This window comes from Adiantum capillus-veneris, chromosome 12, assembly GCF_014529385.1.
Source record: "Adiantum capillus-veneris isolate H3 chromosome 12, ASM1452938v2, whole genome shotgun sequence".
Lineage (NCBI taxonomy): Eukaryota > Viridiplantae > Streptophyta > Polypodiopsida > Polypodiales > Pteridaceae > Adiantum > Adiantum capillus-veneris.
This window is the reverse complement of record NC_140942.1, coordinates 63542068-63562756: the sequence shown is the minus strand read 5'-3', so window position 1 is coordinate 63562756 and position 20689 is coordinate 63542068. Positions and strand designations below refer to the sequence as shown.

The following is a 20689-nucleotide window of genomic DNA, read 5'->3' as shown; positions in this document are numbered from 1 at the left end:
TGGAATGAACAATGTCGGAGTCCCCTTCTGGAGTACGTACATAGCCAGTTATTGACCCGTATAAGGCCATGATCCCCCATATAATCTCTTTGGGGACCCCTAACTCTTGCATTCTGCGCATCAATATGGCCCTTGGTATTGTATCAAAAGCTTTCCGAAAATCCACAGAGAGAGAGAGAGAGAGAGAGAGAGAGAGAGAGAGAGAGAGAGAGAGAGAGAGAGAGAGAGAGAGAGAGAGAGAGAGACCAATTAAAATAACGCCCTTGTAAATTTGATTAAAAAACTATTAGATATGTAGAGTTGCTTTCCATGCCAACTTGATAATGAAGTAAAGGAGTTTATCTGCACGCCTTAGGAGGAGTTTCCCACGGGCTTGACACATTAACTGAACCCGGGCTTGAATGCCCAACAACCCCCCCCTCAAGCCTGAACTACATACATCACTCTCATTATATCTCGAGTTTTTGGTGTACTCGACAACTGTGAGTTTTGGCTTATCTCACAACCAAGGATTTTGGTGTATCCATAACCTGGTGCTACTGTTAGGCTACCATCAAATGGAGTTTTTGGCTCACTGCCAAACCTTGGGTTTAAGGTGTACCTAGTAACCTCACGAGAAGTGGGACAACAGACGGATTGAGAATAGATAAATTTTTGGGAGGTCTTACCACTTATGTGTGGTAGTGTCTAATCCGTACAAATTTGTATCATGGCATGACTGAGAACAGATAAGATAAAGAGGCTTTGATTGAGAAAGATAATTTTGTTGACAAAAAACAATTTTTGAAGAAAAGTATGACATTGAATTGAAAAATAGTTTTGGAAACTTTGCATATGTTGATGGATCGAGTGCTCGAAGAAAATTGTAAAAAAAGTCACCACTTAGTTTCTTACCAGATGAGCTTTAATATTGTAGTCACCCTTTGATCTTCTTTGGCACCGCTATCCAAATTCCAATAATCGATCCTGAGATCCTCCATGTTGTAGCAATGCTTTGATATATTGTGCGCCGAGAGTTTGGTTTGCCTTTTGACAAGGCTTGTCCGGGTCATGATTAACAACAACAATACTCCCCCCGCAAATAGCCACAAGGGTCTGGGCCATGAGTAAAAGTAGCACTTTTCAATCATTCAATACTTCCCTCGCAAAGAAGCACAGGGGTCCGGGCCATGAGTATGTGCAAGCATTCTCAAACACCATTTGTGAGTACTCCACCCGGGAGTAAATCACCGAAACCAGTATTAAAGGCAAAGTCAAACAATTCAAATCGGCACCAAGACAGGTTTAAACAGATACCATCCATTTCATTTAGTACTTCCATCTCAAACAGAGTTCAAAAGTATTAAAACAATTAGATTATTCATTCAGGTGTTTGTTCGGACGACCGAACTTTGAGGACGTCACAATCACCCAACTTCATGTGAAAATCAGCTTTTCCATGATATCCTTGGATGGTCACTAGAAGAGCACCAATGAGAGGTACCACCTTCTGGGTCTGACCGGTGGCTAACTCGGTTTCAATTTCGTCAACCTGTGGATCATAAGCAAAGTCCATTTGCTTCAAGAATTTTGGATGGATGAAGTTTTCGGTAGCTCCTGGGTCAAAGAAAATAGGGCTTTCAAGCCGTTGACTTTGCCATATGCTCGATACAATTCATTTGTACTTTCAAGGCGTAATGGTGATGGTAGTCCAATGGTGTGTCGCTCGCATTGGTCCTCCAAGGAAATGAACTTAGAGAAGGACATCGGGAGGTAGACGTCAAGAGACCTTTGGTTATAGTCGTCCATGGTCTTTCACGAATTTGTAGCCGACGGCGGCATGGTCCATAAGCTCTTGTATAGTTGAGACTTTCTTGGACATACAATATTCTTGCAATGGTGATGGTAGTCTAATGGTGTATCGCTTGCACTGGTCCTCGAAGGAAATGAACTTAAAGGACACCGAGAGGTAGGCGTCAAGAGACCTTTGGTTATAGTCGTCCATGGTCTATGTGGCAAGTATTTTCAAGTTGCCCCATTCTGCCAAGATCCGAACTTCAAAAAGAGAAGTCATATAACTGCGTGCAAATATTGTCTCGAAAGCTTGCCAGGTCCTTGGAGCATGCGGTTGTGCACGATTGAACTCCACCACTGCATGGCATTATCTTTAAGAAATCCCGTTGCTCGAGAAATCTTGGATTCTTTTGTATAGTTCCCCAAAGCATAGATGTTGTCGAACTGCTGAAGGAACTACAATGCTTTCTTCCGATCTTTCATCCCGGAAAAGGTAAAAAATTTGACTGTCGTGGCGTCATCCTTGAAATCTTTTGGTTGGTTAGGTGCATATCCCGGGTATGGATAATAAGGGTATCCATATGAGCTTCAACCATTGTAGCCTGGTGGCGGTGGTGGTGGGGGCAACGGTCGTGGCAAAGGTTGTTGCATTGGATTAGGGTCAGATGGTTGTACCATATTCCTGAAGACTCCCCTGATCGGAACAGTCGGCTGGGAAGGTTGCCGATTGGAAGCTCTCGTACTTTCTGGTGCCGGAGGAGGAGGTACCACCGGGGGCATCAAAGCAGGTAACATGTAATTTAGAAACTGTTGAAAACTTTGCAGCATCAGGAGATTCTGTTGAGGATGCCGCGAAAGAACGTCGCAAAGCTCATCGAGAAGAAATTGCAAGTACTCTACAGAATCCATGAGCGCCATGTCTGGGTTTTTTATGGCTTATGCCCTGTAAGACAGAGCGATGAAGATAGGAGCGCGCCCGATGCGTGATGAAGTAAGGGTGGCAGTGGCTAATAAATCCGGGGTCGGGACACGAAGATTCTTTACTAAAACCAAGCGCCGGTTTGCTCTGTTTGCTCTTTTATAGGACCGGCATGCTTTCAGAAAAGCACCCGCCTCAATTAATGATACCACTGTCACGGGGACGGGCACCACGTGCCAACGGAAACAAATAGACTGAACAACTTTAAGCACTTCAAATAACAAATTGCTTGAACTTAGTACAACACCGGTACCAGCACCTTCACGCAGAAGCATGCCAGAGAATGAGCCCATGACACATATTTGAAGGCCCTTGATCGATGAAAAGAAGTTACATAAAAAGCTTCAAACTCAAAATCATCTTGCCCGAAAAGCACTAGCGCCAAAAACTGCTTGTGTGTTTTGCGGAAATCCGTACAGGTGCCACATCAGCACGGCCAACGTAAAACACGGAATTCCATACTGTTTGCCGCGTCAACACAGCCAACGTAAATTGCGGAAATATGTCTGTACAGTTGCCACGTCATCAACTTTCCACGCAAGAGATAGTGAGTGTGTGCGGTCTTGCTTTATTTTAATGCCTTTAGGCCCCATCGGACGGGGTCCCATAAGTTAGTGGGAACTCTTCTTTAAAAAAAGGCCACTCGACGAGACTTCGCAAGTTGGTAAAACTTGTTGTGCCGCTCCTACTTTTTTTGTTGCTTCTTCTTAGGGTTTAGGCCCCTCGGCCGAGATCTGCAGGTTGGCTCCGTTCTTCAGTGGCTTGAGACATCAGCGATTTGTGAAAGGTGCCCTAAAAGCAAGCGCTCAAAAGCTGCCCGTACGCGCTGCCATGTCAGCACTTGTTGCCGCAAATCCCTCCGCAACACGTGGGCGTCCGTACAGCCTGCCATGTCATCAACTCTTTACGTAAATTTGTCTCTGCTTTATTTTTAATAACTTTAGGCTCCTCGGCCGGGGTCCATAAGTTGGAACAATCTTTTGGGTTAGGTTTGTAAGCCTAACCCCTTGTGGGCTACTCGGCTGGGTTTTGTAAGTTGGTGAAACTTCTTCCGTCTTTTTTGCTAGGGTTTAGGCCCCCATCTGTCCTTTAGGCCATGCCATGTCATCACTTTGTGACAGCTACAGCTTGTGGACATAGGGTTAGATGTTCACATGACAAGAAGATTTGCCAACATCAGTCATTTCCATTTAGAAGATTTAGATTGTAAGAACTTGAGAGAAGAAGAGTTCTTACTTTCCATCCTCAAGTTATCATGATTGTGTTTCATCTCTCTGAGCTGGCCCAAATTGTATAGCCTTGGCTATAGTCTTACGGCTATTTTCTTGAACGCCAAACTTAATGAGACGATCCAACCCAAAAAGAAAGGCCCCCAATCATTAAATTGTTTGCGTCCATAACTGGAAACCATCTGCATCACTTTGTTAGAATAAGTCATAACATTGTGACAACACCTGGCTACATTCAGTACACATTCTACGGAAAGAGGGGTATGCATAGTCAAAAACCCTCATCCAAATGATTGTTTTGTACTAGTGTTTTTCCCCTTTTTATAGTGCAGACTTTTTTGATCCTTTGAAGATATATATAGTGGCCTTGCAGGTCTTGAAATAGGCTTACAAGGTTTTTGGAGATCATCCCCAAGGCTTTCTTAGGACTTTCCTGGGCTCTACAAAAAATGTGGCATGTCCACATGGCACATGCTGCTAGTGTCCATGTGATATGGCTGAGGATTCATTCATGTTTTGCAAATCAGAAAGATCTAACAGTGAATGTGGTTGATCAAGTATCTCCCTTTCACACAAAGACCCAAAGTCATACAGAACAGTTGCAGAGAAAGAGCTTGATGTCAGAGATTGGACTGGCCAATCTATTACGTTAAGTATAACAAAGATTGTTATCTACTGCTTGACTGGCCCAAAAAGGTGTTCTATTTTGCAGAAAGAGGGAAAACAGGCATACTTGAGAGCGCCAGATCAATGCATGAAGGATGAATAATGCGTGGATTTGCTTGGCAGCTAACTTGTATGCAATGGGGATGCTTCTTCGGCATGTCTCTATGTACTTGATTCGGAAAAACCTGTAAGGGAAACTGTTAGCAGAAGATGTAGGCCACTAATCATCTTCTGTAGGAGTATCGAAGCACTGAATAATTTTCTCCTTCACCTATCTTGATGAGCTCCTTTCACCATGCAAAAGTACAGGCCCAAGGGGAATTTTGACAGTTCATGTAGCACCAGTTCTGCCTATCAAATAGTTAACTCAAGTTGGAAGAGTTTTTTGAACTGCATTTCTGGCATGCTGGAGAGGCCAATGTGCGCAGTAAATGTTTTGTTCCCCTTTTGCTTGTGCCTGTGTTGTGCCTTCTGTATCCTGTTAGTTTTAATTATCATCTCCTTACGTTCGAACTTTCGCCTTTCAGTGGGCAACAATAGGCACAACAGGCAGTAGTGTTGTGTGTCTGTCCAGTTGTTTTCGTGGTTGTTAAGGCATTCTACTCTGGCTTTCCACACAACATGCTTCGTGGATCTAATCAGTTTCCGCTTCTGGAATTTGAACCTCTGTCTCTCTATGTGTTCATCTTCTTCATTTTTAAACTATATGCAAAATAACACACATCACAGAAATATTTAACAGAATAGGCATCAACTATCTCAAACATTCAAGTTTATACTGATTGAAACAGATACAGAGATTCTTTGGAAGAAGCATTGTGATAATTATTGCCAAGAAGATATTGTACCGGTTTCTCAGTCCTCTGCCTATCCACCATATGATGCATGGGAGGTAACCCTCGGTCCTCCACCAACATCCTGGAAGTCGCTTTGCATTACAGAATACCTTCAGCAGCTCGCAGATCGGCAGAATGGAGGTACCAACAGAATCTTTTGTTATGGCTGTATATATGAGAGCTGGATGACTTGGGCATGTATTGAATGTCTGGTTTATCAAAGGTGACACCGAAAGGTTCTTATTGGAAGTATCTGAGAAGGGTCAGCACGTCTATAGTCTTCTGGTATGTTTGTTATCTTATTGTAGCAGCTGTTTAATCTTTACATCTTTTTCATGAAATCAATGTTAGTGACTGTTCTCAATGCCTTGTGCTTTGCTGAAAGCAAGCGCCTGCATTATGAAAATGCAAATAGCAAGGAAACCCTTTCCTATTTTTCCTCACAAATCTTGCATCTACTGTTAGTCACCCACTGCATTCTAGTTTGCAGGAGACGATGGTGCATCTCCTGCTTTCGGCTCCTTTTTTAAGTTGGAGACTAGACTTGACTGTGCCGTTTGAGTCAGGATTAATTTTGTAAAGTGTCTTATGTCTGGATTCATGGACTTTGATTACATTCTTTTAAATGAGTCACATTACTTAAAGAGAAATGTCTACATCTTCAGCAAAGCAGGATTGAGTTCACTTAAGACAGCTGCTCAAGATTTACCTTGGTTAAATAAAGGAAACGTCTTAAGAGTACCATATGTTTCATAGATTATGACTACGGCTACAAATTCCTCACCTTGCTTTGTATGGTTTATGGGCTGGAATCACCCCATCAAATGCATGCACAAAAATTCAGGTGATTTTGCAAGAACTTTTTTTGTAGCTGCGTTATGTCACTGAAGCCTTTAAACATTTTGGTTGATTGCATAGCTGTCAATCATCACAGTTCTATTGGATGGTTGTTTTTGTCCATGAGCTTCTTGGCAAGCTTCTGGGTATGAGCATTTGATCGCAACTCATGTAATTTCTGTGAGATTATTTGCCCTTTTTGCTGCTAATATACTATCCTCGTGTGACGTGATACGGGAGAGCGAAATAGATTGAATTACGGAAAATTGATATACACATAATAGACAGACAAAATAGAGAATCTTTATTGATGTAAGATAATGATTATAGGAAGAGCATAGCTCGTTTCATAACCTCCTGACCACCCCCGAGCTCTCTCTCTCTCAATCACGTCTCTTTCAATCTCATATGCACTCTCAATCACAATCACGCTCGCACTCTCAATCACTATCTCAATATCATGAAACCTTGTAGACGTTCCGTTGTGCCCTGTCGAGTGGATGTCATGTTGGTTTCTTTGACGCCTACAAAATAGCCAAAATAACACAATAATCAATTTTTTTTTTTCCGAGAAAAAGATCCTTCTATTAGTTACTAAAACTGCCCGAGGCTAAATCAGGAGATGGGAGGAGGAAAAAGCCATATAGGTGGGCGGTAGTGCCATCTCAGCACACCCTGGACCATGGTGAAGAAAGGCCCAAGGCGCCAGAGTCGAAGGAAAGCCTCTCTACGCTCCTGCATGCAGTCGAAGCTGCCCTGGAGTCTCTCGAAATATCCTCTGAGAGTATGGATCAGCTCTAGCCAAAGATCTCTGACAGTCTCTGCTGGTGGTACAGGGCGAGCGTCAAAGATGCGGAAGCAGTGGGCCAGCCAGATGAACCAGAGTGTCAGGCCGCAAATGAGCTCCCAACACTCCTCTCTCTCACTGCATCACTCCTGTGGGGGAAGCTCTGTAGCAGGCTAGAGTGTAGGTCGATCCCCCTGCATCACTATCATCCTGCTGGTGGAGGATATCTCAAACTGAAGTGCCGGGCCCGTGAGAGTGGACCAAGCAGCTGCCCCCCAAGTGTACCGCCGTGCCGTCGAAAGAGCTGGCATAGCCGAAGGACATGAAGCCAAACCTGATGTGCCAAAGGACAATTCCAAAGACAATGGCGCTGACTCTCCACAGAATGGTCACAAGTTGCGCATGCTACTGAGAGACCACTATGTACAAGCCAACTCCCAACTGCTGTAGCTCGATGTTCAACCAGCCATTGGAACAAAGTGACTCGCCGCGGTTGTCTGGAGTCCCACAACCTCTCCAAAAAAGTTTCCAAGAACTCCTGCCAATGAGGTGCTGCCCCGCAGGATGAGCCTCTCTCCGTGCTGTCAGTATGTGACGTCCCAATCGAACAGTGTACTGAAAGAAAGGGACACTTGGATGGTCGACTGAGGAGAAAGGGTCCCTCTAAAACCAATCTCCAGGATTCCACTACACGTGCCAGTGGAGAACACTCCCAAGCCCACAGCCTCCCGTGGCCAGTCTCAAGAGCTACAGGGTCAGGATTTATGACGCAAGTCCTCCCACAGATGCCCACAACTCGGATCCTTTGAAAACAACACTCTGCCACCTGTGGGGCCTCTACTTAAACTCGGTGTAAGCGACCCTCACCCTGTAGCTCGAAGAACAGGGAGGGTACAGTTTCTGAGTAAGCGCGAACTGCGATGAGACCATCCAAACGCTTAAAGGCCCCCATCCATTTGGGCGCTGCTGACTCGAGAGGTGTGAGCCACTCAGCTGGTACTGCCTCTGTGATGTCCCAACACATGCTCTACACCCCTCTCATGCCTTGTAGCAGGATGCTCTGAAGCTCCTCTGATAAGCCTGAAAACTGTAGCCAATCACCTAAAGTGCGTGTTGGACCCTCTGTCATGGGACCCCAAGAAACATGAGGCCTACTACCAACCAAGTGGCCTCTCTGAGTGCTAACCATGGGGTTCCAAACAAGGGGCTGTCTCAGGCACTCCTCCGTGCAAGTAGGCTGATGCTCCTCCAAGCCTCTTTGCACCGGCTCCCAAGAACAGAGCAGACTCGCATCGAAACGGTCCTCCAGTCTCCTGCTTAGGCTGTCATAAACGGGAGCGCATAACAATGTACTCGGATAAATAGAATTTATCACTTACTACTGAAGCGAGAGTATATAGAGAGAAATAGATAGAGAGAGAGATAGAGAGTGAGAAGATCGACACAGTACTGGGGACCAGAAGATGGGTTGGTCCCCCCCCCCGTAATAGTATCTTTATTATTGAGGAGAAGTCTATACAAGCACTTGAACCGAACGTATTACCACGTTCGTTGTAGAATAAGACTTGATGGTTCTAGGAAGTCTCGGCTTCCTATTCCTAGGGCAAAACCCTATTCCAAGGAACTTCCGTTCCTTATTCCAAATCCTCGAGAATCAAGGTTCTCGCCTCTGGATCTCACCTTCCAGACTCAGGGCATGGCATCCCTGCAACTCTTTTTTGACTCTATTTCCAGAGTCCTCTTCTCGCAGAACAACTCTGCTTTCCCGGACGCGAAGTCTTGACTTGGGAATCTCAACTTCCGGATCACAACTTGAGAGACTACCTCTCTCCGATCCGTGGATCTACTTCCCAAACTCGGGTACGAAACCCTTGGGTTGATCTGGCTCTAGTTCCTCAGAGCGCTTTCTTTTGCAAAGGCTCATGCCTTCCTCTGCTCCTACTCCCTCACTAAGAGGAAGTACACGTGCAAACAAATACTTAGAGATCATAACATGAAACTCGTTACCTTCAAAGTCTCGAAGCTCGAAACGCAACTCGGTTCTCAAAAAGCAATTCCTCGGAAGAGATCTCTACATAGAAAATCCTCTCTTCCAATCCTACACACAAAAGAGGTGTGTTCTTGGGTTCCTTCTCGTAAATCAGCCCCGTCTATGACGTTTATGGGCTGAAAACAGAGAAAAACAGCAACTTGTTGGGATGGAAACACGCTCCGTAGGCACTTCTTCGCGAGGGAACTCGCGCACTGGGTCTTGGCGACATTTGGTACACTTGGGACAGCCATGGGGCATCACCGGCAACGTCTTCTTTGCGGATGAAATCTGTAGCAGCATCTTCTCCTTGCAAAAACTGATCTTCTCTCTGGGAGAGGGCGTGTGATGCTTTTATAGCTCCCTGGCCACGGCAAAGATATCAGAGCATTGGCTGCTCGCGCAGAGATTGCAACGGTTTTTTTTTTGCACTGTTCTGCCAGAAAAAGAGAGAAAATTAGCTGGCTGTTTTTTTACTGCTTTATTTAATCATAGGCTGCCCACTTATTAAGTGGGCGGCCAGTCACCTTTAAAAATGGTATGAATCTGCCAAAAAACTCAATAAAACCTTTTAAGTTAAAAACAATGCAGCAGCCTCTATGGTTTTCTTCAACTTAAAACCTGTGCTTGCTGCTGCTGTCCCCCTCGCCCCCCCATCCCCCCCCCCCCCCTCCAGCGTTGCCCGCTGCCTTGGGGGGGGGGGGGCCCCAGCGCTGCTCGCTGTCCTCCCACCCACTGCCCTGTCCCGCTGCCTCTTGCCCGCCATTGCCTGCCCTGTCCGCCCGCCCGCGCTGATTGCCCGCCGCCCCCGCCCCCGCCCCCGCCCCTGCCATTCCCTCACGCTGCTGCCAGCGCTAACGCTTTACCCCCCCCCCCCCCCCCCCCCCCGTTGCCCGCTGTGTTTTTTCTCCGCCCAGTGAGCTCCTTGCAATTTGGCCCCTCCAACACTGCGTCAGTCATTGGGGCAGTGCTTAGTGCGCCTCATTGCAGCATCCTCCCGTCGCCCTCTTCTCACGCCACAGCAGTAGACACAAATGGAGACTCCAGCTTCGCCACAGAGGGACTCGTCAGAAGCCCCCTCGTCCGACCCCGCTGAGCCCACCATTCGACTTGCTCTCTTGCCGACAGAGCAAGCGAGCCTTGTCGCAGAGGTAGAGCGATTGTAGGCGACTTCGGTCATTTGCAAGATTCTCGGCACCCGACCTAGCAGAGGAGAGCCACACGGCTAGTAGTAAAAGCACTACCTAGAGATCACCTCGCGGCAGACGCGTGTCAAGTCCCCTGCGTCTGAGGAGGAGTGGTGGAGGGGTCGAGAGATGAGGTTGTGGGCCCCTCCGAGGGGAGAGGAGGGACGGGAGGCAAAGGTGGAGGTGGGGGAAGGGGGAGGAGGTGAGGGAGGCAGAGCGGCAACGTCTGAGGGAGGAGGGGGTGGAGGAGGAGGAATTGAAGTGGATGGGGCTCCTCAGGCGGGTCTTGTTGAAGGGGGTCAAAACGGTTTCCAATCAGAAACCAATGTTGGTGAGCTGCAGAAGGTCGCCACCAGGAGGAGCGGTTGGGCGAGCGCGCCCCTCTCGCCGGCGGCCAGGCACCTGTTGCCAACCATCAGCTGTCTGATCGCTGGTCTCAGTTGAGGTACCAGCCTGTGCGTCCTGTGTGTCTTGCTACTGGGCTTGCTTAGCCTTGGGAGGCTACGCATGCGCTGTGGGTCTACTGCGAGGACAGGCCTTTGCTAAATGGCCCATCTGTCTACAGATGAAACATTGATTCGAGAGGCCTGAATACTCCACGCTCTGACGGAACCAACCCCCACTCACCCGATGTAGTAGAATGACCTTCGAGAGAGTGTGGGTGTCCCAAATCAGAATATGTACTGAAGGGATTGTGGCCGCCTTGGCAGCTACGAAGGCTACCGTGCGAGGTGTCTCCAGGACAGTCCCAATCTCAGAGCCTATCCTGAACAAGAGTGGCAGGTACTCCTTGCTCAAACCAGGAAAGCAGACGGTGATAGGAAGGTCTGCCTCCTCTACTAGAACATCTGTAGGTGGATCAAAACGATGCCTCCACTGTCGAAAGTGGGCTCGAACTGCTCGAAAGGCCAAGGGGCTCATCGCGATGACCTTGGTCGCCATCTCGGAAGTCTTGAACTCTATCTGATAGTAGCCACGTCTGAGGAACTGAACATCCAAGATCTTGCCCACCTCTGTGAGAAGGCAGGCCTGGAAAAGATCACGTAGCTCTCCTCTGTTGGGTCTGGTGCCGATAATCTTGCAGAGATGACGGAAGTCGCCTGAAGGCGTTCCATCTCTGCGGTTAGGCTCGCTTGCTCTGTCAGTCTAAGAGCAAGTCAAATGGTGGGCTCAGCGGCGTCAGACGAGGGGACTTCATCATAGTCCCTTTGTGGCGGAGCTTAAGCCTCCATCTGTGTCTATTGCCGCGGCTGAAGAAGGGGAGAAGATGTGGTGGCAGGTATCCGAAGACGAAGAGAAACCCTCAGCCTGCACGAACCTTGAAGGGGGATGGGGGACGACTGAGATGGCCAGAGTGAGGCAAAGTAAGAATGTGCGTGTGTGTGCGCGGGGGGGGGAAAGGGTATAGGTGAAATTTTTGGGTTTTTAAAGGGGCTCGGTGATGGCTGGCTGTATCAACAGCAACGTGGAGGCGAGAATGTTGGCAAGAAAGAGCAGAGGCGGGCAGCGCGAAGATGGAGGAAGGCGGGGGGCAGGGGGGGACGGGCAAGGCAGCGCGAGGGGTGGCAAGCGAAGAGCGCGCGGGGACAGTGCGGCGCGAAGGCTATACGGCAGCGTGCTGTGGTGGGGTCAGGAAAGGGCAACACTCGTAAGCAAGGAGGGGGGTGTGGGAGTAGGAGCTAGGCAATCGCGAAGCTGATGCACATCTCCCTCGCTTGCCTTTGCCATCGTCTAGCTCCCACTTTCTCCCCTCCCTTGCTTGCGCGCGTTGCCCTTTCCTCACCCCACCACAGCACGCTGCCGTGTAGCCTTCGTGCCGCACTGCCCCCGTGCGTTGCTTGCTTTCCACCTCCTCCCGCTGTCCCTGCCCATCCCCCTTGCCCTCCGCCTCCCTCTCCCTTCACGTTGTTGGTCTCCGCTCCTTCTCGCCAGCATTCCCGCCTCCACGCTGTTGTTGATGCAGCCTGCCATCATCGAGCCCCTTTAAAAAACCCAAAAGTTTCGCCTATCCCCTTTCCCACCGTACACACACACACACTCACATAGAGGCACATTCTCACTTTGCCTCAATTTGGCCGTCTCAATCGCCCCCCATTTCCCTAAAAGGTTCCTGCAGGCTGAGGGTTTCTCTTCGTCTTCGGGAACGTGCCACGACATCGTCTCCCTTTCTTCGACCGCAGCAGCAGACACAGATAGAGGCTTAAGCTCCGCCACAGAGGGACTCCGATGAAGTCCCCTCGCCTGACCCCTTTGAGCCCACCATTCGACTTGCTCTGACATCGAGAGAGCAAGCGAGGCAAGCCGCAGAGGTGGAACGCCTTTAGGCGACTTCCGTCATCTGTAAGATTTTCGACACCAAATCCAACAGAGGAGAGTTGCATGATCTTTTCCAGGCTTGCGTTCTTGCAGAGGTGGGCAAGATCTTGGATGTTAGGTTCCTCGGACGCGGCTACTATGAGGTAGAGTTTGAGACTTCCGAGATGGTGTCCAAGGTCATCGCGATGAGCCCTTTTGCCTTCCGAGCAGTTCGAGCCCACTTTCGACAGTGGATGCATTGTTTTGATCCAGCTATAGATGTTCTGGTAGAGGAGGCAGACCTTCCCATCTCCGTCTGCTTTCCTGGTTTGAGCATGGAGTACCTGTCACTCTTGTTCAGGATAGGCTCTGAGATTGGGACCGTCCTTGAGACACCTCTCACGGTAGCCTCCGTAGCTGCTAAGAACGCCGACATCCCTTCAGTACGTGTTCTGGTTCGGGACACTTACACTCTTGTGAAGGTCATCCTACTACATCGGGTGAGTGGGAGTTGGTTCCGTCTGAGCGTGGAGTATTCAGGCCTCCCGAATCAACGTTTCATTTAGAGACAGATGGGCCTTTTCGCAATGGCCTGTCCTCGTAGTAGACCCACAACGCATGCGCAGCCTCCCAAGGTTGAGAAAGCCCAGCAACAAGACACACAGTACGCACAGGCTGGTACCTCGACTGAGACCAGCGATCAGACAGCTGACGGTTGGCGCCAGTGGCGGGCTCGTTCCACCGCTTCCCCTGGTGGCGATCTTCTGCAGCTCTGCAACATTGGATTCAGGTTGGGAACCATTTTGACCCCCTTCAGGAAGATCCGCTTGAGGAGGCCCCGTCCAATTCGGTTACTCCTCTTCCATCCCGTCCTCTCTCAGACGCTGCCGCTTCATCACCCCCGCCTCCTCTCCCTCCCCCATCTCCACCTTCGCCTCCCGCCTCTCCTCTCTCTCCGGTGGGACCCATATCCTCACCTCTCGACTCCTTCACGACTTCCCCTCAGATGCAGGGGATTGGACACGTGTTTTCCGTGCGGCGATCTCTTGGTAGTGCTTTCGCGACGAGCCGAGTGGCTCGAGTGGGATAACCCCACCTGAGGTTGCCTTTTTTATTGTAGACTTCTCCTTTTGTTGCAGTCCTTAGAGGTTTGACTAGCTTTGACATTCGCAGATGCTGGGGACTTTTTCGACTACAGTTTTACTCGGTTCCTGGGTGACTCTTCTCTTGACCTGAAGGAGGCTTGCTTTCGAGTCCATGTTTTCTTTCTTGCATTGATAGCCGTTTTTCGGCTCTTCGTAATTGTCATAGTGAGTTACCTCACCCTACCAAAATCACCTAAATACTGTAGCTATTCTTACTTTTTCATTGTACATAGACATGTGTGAGTTAGGTGACTTTTCCGATATCTTGTTAAAACTTTCAGCTAGCTAGTCACTAAGCTAGTTGAGCCAAAAAAATAAATAAAATGAAAAAAATAAAATATATTATGGTCCATTTGTGTATAAATATTTCATTGTATATATGGTCTAAATATAAGGAATTTTTATAATTATTTTGGTATTTATTCAAATATTTCTACTTAGGTGTGCGTTATTTTTCTATGTATGCTATGTACATTGACTCACCATTACCATAATCTTTTTTACTTATGTATTCTATATAGAAATATTTTCATGCAAGCTTCTCTTATTTTTGGGTGAGAATCTTCTCCAAGGAAAAACCTCAAAAATACTTTTTACCATCAGTCATTACCTTTTACTAAATTCCTATTTCCTATAGGTATTTTTTCTTATCTCTTGTAAATAAAAATACTTCAATTAAAATAAATGAGGATCCAATTATTTGATTCCTTATATTTTCATATATCTTTTTTTTTAATTTTATGTTTATATATAGTTAACACTATTTTAGATTCCATCTATTGTTTATATATACTAACCTGCTTTTTCTCAATCATATCCATGTATTAAATTTATGCATAATCCACAACCATGCATATTTTCAAACCCCTAAGAATCAATTAGGTCATGTTGTCATGTAAAGATGGGCTCACTTTTGGAGCTATATGTAAATTCAACAAAAAGGGGGCTACTAAAGACTTTTTTGTGAAGAAAAACAAGTTTTTTGGTGGGATTTTTTATATCCATCTCCACTCCGAATTTGAAGTGGTGGTCAAAAGAGAAAATGTGGACCAAGAGTTGAATAATTACCTCAAAAATTTTGGTGATTTTTGCAGCATCCATTGGTCAGCTATGATTTTTTGAGTGGATCTCAGTCTAGTCACTTTTCTCACAAGTAGCCTATAGTCTTCTCTCACCTCTTTCCACACTTCTACACACACACACACACACACACACTCTCATTCCTCTCAATCCCTCACTCAAACCTGCACCTGTCATGGTTTCTGTCACCTTCTTCACCATTAACCTCCTCTCTTACTTCTATAGCTCTCATATGAGCTCTATATGTACATACACCATCTCTATGCCTCTCTCTATTACTTCCAAAGTACAATTTTATTTTACCCTTTCTCTATATACATATAATTCAGCATGTAAACCATGCTTAACTTCGCAAATTGAGAAATCTAATCAAACGAATTGTCATTTTCATGGCGGTAATCACCTTGACGGCAGTGGTATAAAGAAGAAGAAAGTCATTTCGGAAACCTACACAAGTAAGTACTTCTTTAAGCTTCACCATCACAAGGATTTGCTCACTTCATTCAACTATCTTACTTCAACCATGCACGTCATTCTACCCATTGTAAATATATCATTAACTTTCTAGTGATTACTAACACTAACCACTAACATACTAACACAAAATAGTCATTGACCTAACCATAAAAGACACCTCACCTCAAGACATGTGCATAATAACTCTCTCTCTCTCTCTCTCTCTCTCTCTCTCTCTCTCTCTCCTTCCTTAAAACTCTAGGTTCACTTTATCTACAATCAATAATGCTCTACTCACATCCATGACTCAAGGAGACAAAGAAGGCCGCAATGTTTTGATATTCAGAAAAAATTATAATCATGATTTGTTAGCTTGTAATTTAGGATTTCTAAATAATCTTAATGAGGGTCTGTAACCTGTAAATAGACCCCTCTCCCTCTTGTAAAATACCCTCCAATATCTCACATAGCACCGCAACACTCTATGCGTGAGAAGAGACTTAGACGTAGCAATCACTTTGTGAGCTTCACGTTTGGTGTGAGAGAAGCTTTCAACCTACACATTGCAAGTGAGAGAGCGTGAGTTCAAAAATCTTAAAACCACTATTGTATATGCTCCTCTATCATTAATAAATTGAGGTTTGGTGCATCAACGGCGTGACTCGACGTTCAAATCTTCGTCCTTCTTTTTTTCCGAGAAAAAGATCCTTCTATTAGTTCATGAAAACTGCCCATAGGGCTACATCCACCTCTGCAGGAGAGGGCTACAATAAGCATGGTGGGGAGACTCTCCCAATGAAAAAACAGCATATATACAATGGGGCTAAATCAAGAGATGGGAGGAGGGAAGAGCCACACAGGTGGACAGTAGTGCTATCTTAGCATCCCCTGGACCATGGTGTAGAAAGGCCCAGGGCGCCAGAGTCGAAGGAAAGCCTCGCGGCGCTCTCGCATGCGATCGGAGATGCCCTGTAGTCCCTCAAGCTGTCCTCTGAGAGTATGGATCAGCTCTAGCCAAAAGTCACGAACAGTCTCTGCTGGTGGCACAGGGCGAGTCTCAAAGATGTGGAAACAGCGGGTCCGCCAGATGAACCAGAGAGCTAGGCCGCTGATGAGCTCCCAACACTCCTCTCTCTCACTGCACCACTCCTGTGGAGTAAGATTTGTAGCAGGCTCGAGTGTAGGTCGCCCCCCCCCCTGTATCACTATCATCCTGCTGGTGGAAGATAGCTCAAACTGAAGTGCCGGGCCCGTGAGGGTGGACCAAGCCGCAGCCCCCCAAGTGTACTGTCGAGCCGTGGAGAGGGCAGACATCACCCGAAGAACTCGTAGCCACACCTGCTGGGCCGAGGGACAGTCCCAAAGACAGTGACGTTGACTCTCCACCAACTGGTCACAGGCTGTACATGCGGCCGAGAGACCACTATGCACAAGCCAGCTCCCTACTGCTGTGGCTCTGTTTGCAACCAACCACTGGAACAAAGTGACGCGCCTCGGTTGTCTGGAGTCCCACAGCCTCTGCCAAAAAGCTGCCAAGAACTCGACTGTGAGGCCCTCCTCCTGCCAATGACGTGTTGCAGCGGGGCGGGCCTCTCTGTGTGCTGCAAGTATATGACGTCCAAGCCGAACAGTGTACTGAAAGAAAGGGACTCCTGGGCGGTCTGCAGAAGAGAAGGGGTCCCTCCATAGCCACTCACCAGGATCCCACTGTACTCGTGCCAATGGACAACATTCCCAAGCCCATAGCCTCCAATGTCCTATCTCAAGAGCTGCTTGGTCAGGGTCTATGACGCAAGTCCTCCCACAGATGCCCACAACTCGGATCCTCTGGAAACAGCACTTTGCTACCTGCGGGGCCTCTACTGCAACTCGCTGTAATCGTCCCCCACCTTGAGGCTCGAAGAACAGGGCTGGGACAGTCTCTGAGTAAGCCCTGACTGAAATTAGAACCTCCAGTCGTGGGAAGGCTCCCATCCACCGGGGTGCTACTGGCTCGAGAGGCGTGAGCCACTCAGCTGGAACTGACTCTGAGATGTCCTGACACATGCTCTGCACCCCTCTCATGCCCTGTAGCTGGACACCCTGCACCTCCTCTGACAAACCTGTGAACTCAAGCCAGTCACCTAGAGAACGCGCTGGACCTGCTGCCATGGGACCCCAAGAAACATGAGGCCGACTCCCAACCAAGTGGCCTCTCTGAGTGCTAACCATGGGGTTCCAGACGAGGGGCTGCCGTAGGCGCTCCTCCGTGCACGTCGGCTGTCTCTGCTCTAGCCCACGCCGTAAGAGCTCCCAAGATCGAAGCAGACTCACAGCGAATCGGTCCTCCAGTCTCCTGCTCAAACCAACTCGGAGCAACTCTGTAAAGATCCATCTGGTCGAAGGTTGCCAAGGGCCTCCTGACTGAGGTACCCTGGCACGAAGCCTCTGCAGCAAGAACTCCTTCCAGGGCTTCTCGCCTGGAAGAAGTCCTCTGATGACGAACTTCCCAAGAAGGGCTCTGCTCTGCTGTGCTGGATCAATGATCCCAAGCCCTCCCTGAGAACAAGGAAGTGTGATGACCGACCAAGCCACCTTGGCTCGGGCAATCTGAGTGTCACGTCCTGACCAAAGGAAGTTCCTTATCAGCCTCTCTACCTGGTTGATACAAGAACTCGAGAAGATCCAGCAAGAAATGATATACCACATAGTCGCGAACAACACTTGGTTGGCAACTACTACTCTACCAGCCAGCGAAAGTCGTGCTGAGCTCCAATGTAACAGCTTTCTCCTGATGGACAGGAGAAGAGGAGCAATCTGCTGCTCGGGGGACAAATCCAAACCAACCTGACAACCCAAGTACCGAACTGCAGTCCCTGGAGGAATCCACCTGAAATCCTCTCCTGGCATCCAATTTGGCACAGGAGCACTGCCAATCGAGAAAGCCACTGTCTTTCTCCAGTTGATCAGTGCGCCCGATGCACAGCAGAAGGTCTCCAAAGCCTGCCCACATCTGTGTAAAGTGGCCTCCTGGCCCTCTAAGTACAAGGCTGAGTCCTCGGCAAACTCAGAGTCCAGAAGCTCATCTCCCCGTATAGGGAGTGCTAAGCCCCTCAAACCAACCTGCTCTAACACCAAAAATCTGCTCATCGTCTCCGCATCGAACAGAAAGAGAAAAGGGGCAAGAGGACAACCCTGTCTGACCGATCGTGTGAGCATGAAGCGCTCATCTCTACCTCCTGCCAAAAGCACCTGACTGTGAGCCTGTCTGTACAAAGCTGACACCCCTTTGATCCAAGCATCTGAGAAGCCCATCCTGCGAAGCGTGCCCTCTAGAAAGTCCCAGTCAACTCTGTCGTATGCCTTCTCAAAATCGAGAAGAAGAATCACAAGGTCCTCCCCACGGAGACGTGCCACGGCAGAAGCCTCCCAGAAAGTGAAGATGTTGTCAAGGATACTGCGTTCCTAGACAAAACCTGTCTAAGTCCCATGTATAAGGCTCTCCAAAAGTGGCTGAATCCTCAAACTCAGGGCCTTGGCAAGAATTTTGTAGGCTGAGTTGACGATGGTGATGGGGTGCCACTGTCGAATCTCATCCAAGGAGCCACCCTCCTTTGGGATGAGGTAAATCAGGCCTTCACTCATGCTATCGGGCATCACTCCTCTGTGTAGAATGTACTGAAAGGTACTACACAGATCTGGGCCAAGCAGGTCCTAGTACTCCAAGAAAAAGCTGGGAGTCAGCCCATCCTCACCTGGACAGCTACCACGCGGGAGGGCCCTAAGAGCCGTGTGCAGCTCCTCAAGCTGAAGAGATATCTCTAGCCTCTGGCGCATCTCCTCAGTCACAAGACAAGGCATCTGCGCCCAAACCTGCTCTCTGCAGTAGCTCACGGTAACAGTCAGTAGCAACTGCACGCATATCCTCAGGCTCACAAACAACTGACCCATCGGGTCTCCTCAGCTGATTGACCTTGGCATGCGAGTGCCGAGGTCCCACTGCCTCAAAAAAGACACCTGTCACTCTGTCACCGACCTGAGTCCACTGAGATGCCTGTCGGTGAAAGGCAAACTCATGGCGCCTCTCCTCTGTGCAAGCAAGCTCCTGTCGAGCCTGCTGTAACTGCTCCTCCAACCAGGGACTGTCTGGATGTTGCGCCTGCATCCTCTGTAGTGAAGCAATGCCTCGTCTGAGACGCTGCTCCTCCTCTCTCGCTGCAGCACGTCGAGCCAGAGACTCCTCGAGAAAAAAGTGGCTAAGCTGAGCTAGGCCTATGGCCACTCTGTCTGCAGGTAGAGCCTAGCTATCCATGCCCTCTGTCCAGAGAGCCTCTACCCTCTCTCTGAGTGCTGAGTCCAACAAGACCCGCTCTGGGATGCGAAGCATCGTGCTCCCACTCCTCTGCCTGTCTGCCACTGTGAGGATCACTGGTGCATGGTCCGAGAAGCATGTCCCTACCAGGATGCTCACTGATCCCCCCAAGTCACTGAAGTGGTCACTAGTGTAGAAGCGATCTATCCGCGATAGATTATTCCTCCCACTCTGCGGTCCGATCTAGAGAAGCAAGACTGTCTTGAGGCCTCACAAAGCCAGAATGCTGCCATGTATCCGAGACCCTCAGAGTCATACACAACCTCTCCCAAGCTGCTAACTCGACTCCATGCACAGTAGCATGGCTGCCTCCGATCCTGTCAGAAGGGTCCTCCAACATGTTGAAGTCCCCTCCTACACAGTAATGGTCAACCTGTGGCAAAGACTCAACAATCTGTGACCAAAACTGTGCACGAGTACTCGCCACATTGGGCGGATAGATGTTCAGGAAGCCCACAAGGCCACCCTGAACCTGCAAAGTAATCCATTGAGCCCTGCCTGGCACAATAATCCCTCTGCCCACAATGGCTTGCTGCAATGAGTCCGCAATAGTCATACATACCCCACCCTGGATACCTCCAGGTCCAAAAGCAGCTGACCAAAAGGTATCATAACGTCCACGCAAAATCTGACCACATCGCCGAATGCGGCTCTCAGACAAATAGTGCTCCTGAAGCATAAGGAGATCAATCTCTCCTCCCACAAGGCAACGCTGAAGCTCCTAACGCAATCGGCCCCGCTGTCGCTGAAACTGGGGCCCACCTAATCCCTGCACGTTCCACGAGACGATCCTCATGGGGAGCGAGAGAGAACAGATGCTGCCGCAGCAGCAAGACGGGCTATCTTCGAGGCAGGCTTGGATGGGGAGTAATCCGCATCCGAGCGTCCTCTAGATAGGCGAGCCTGTAGTGAGTGCCTGGCCCAAGCCCAAGCAGAGCGAGCCGTTCGTAAAGCAACCTCCTCTGTCCAGGAGTCCTCATGAATGTATACATAGCAAGGCAAACACTGCGTATCAGCAAAAAAGTACATCACAATGTGC

General features: G+C 48.5%; 1 protein-coding gene across 5 annotated transcripts in view; it reads left to right on the top strand.

Annotated features, from left to right (window-relative positions):
* Positions 1-20689, top strand: part of LOC147445828 (uncharacterized) — a 178707-nt gene that overhangs the window by 33828 nt on the left and 124190 nt on the right. For all 5 annotated transcript variants that reach the window (XR_015189807.1, XR_015189808.1, XM_086525205.1 and 2 more), the window contains 2 exons: positions 5439-5624; positions 5707-5768. Coding sequence is in view for 3 of the 5 variants with exons in the window: in XM_086525205.1 (XP_086381331.1) it covers positions 5439-5624; positions 5707-5768 (248 nt within the window). In the remaining 2 variants the exon portion in view is untranslated. The remainder of the gene's footprint in view (positions 1-5438; positions 5625-5706; positions 5769-20689) is intronic.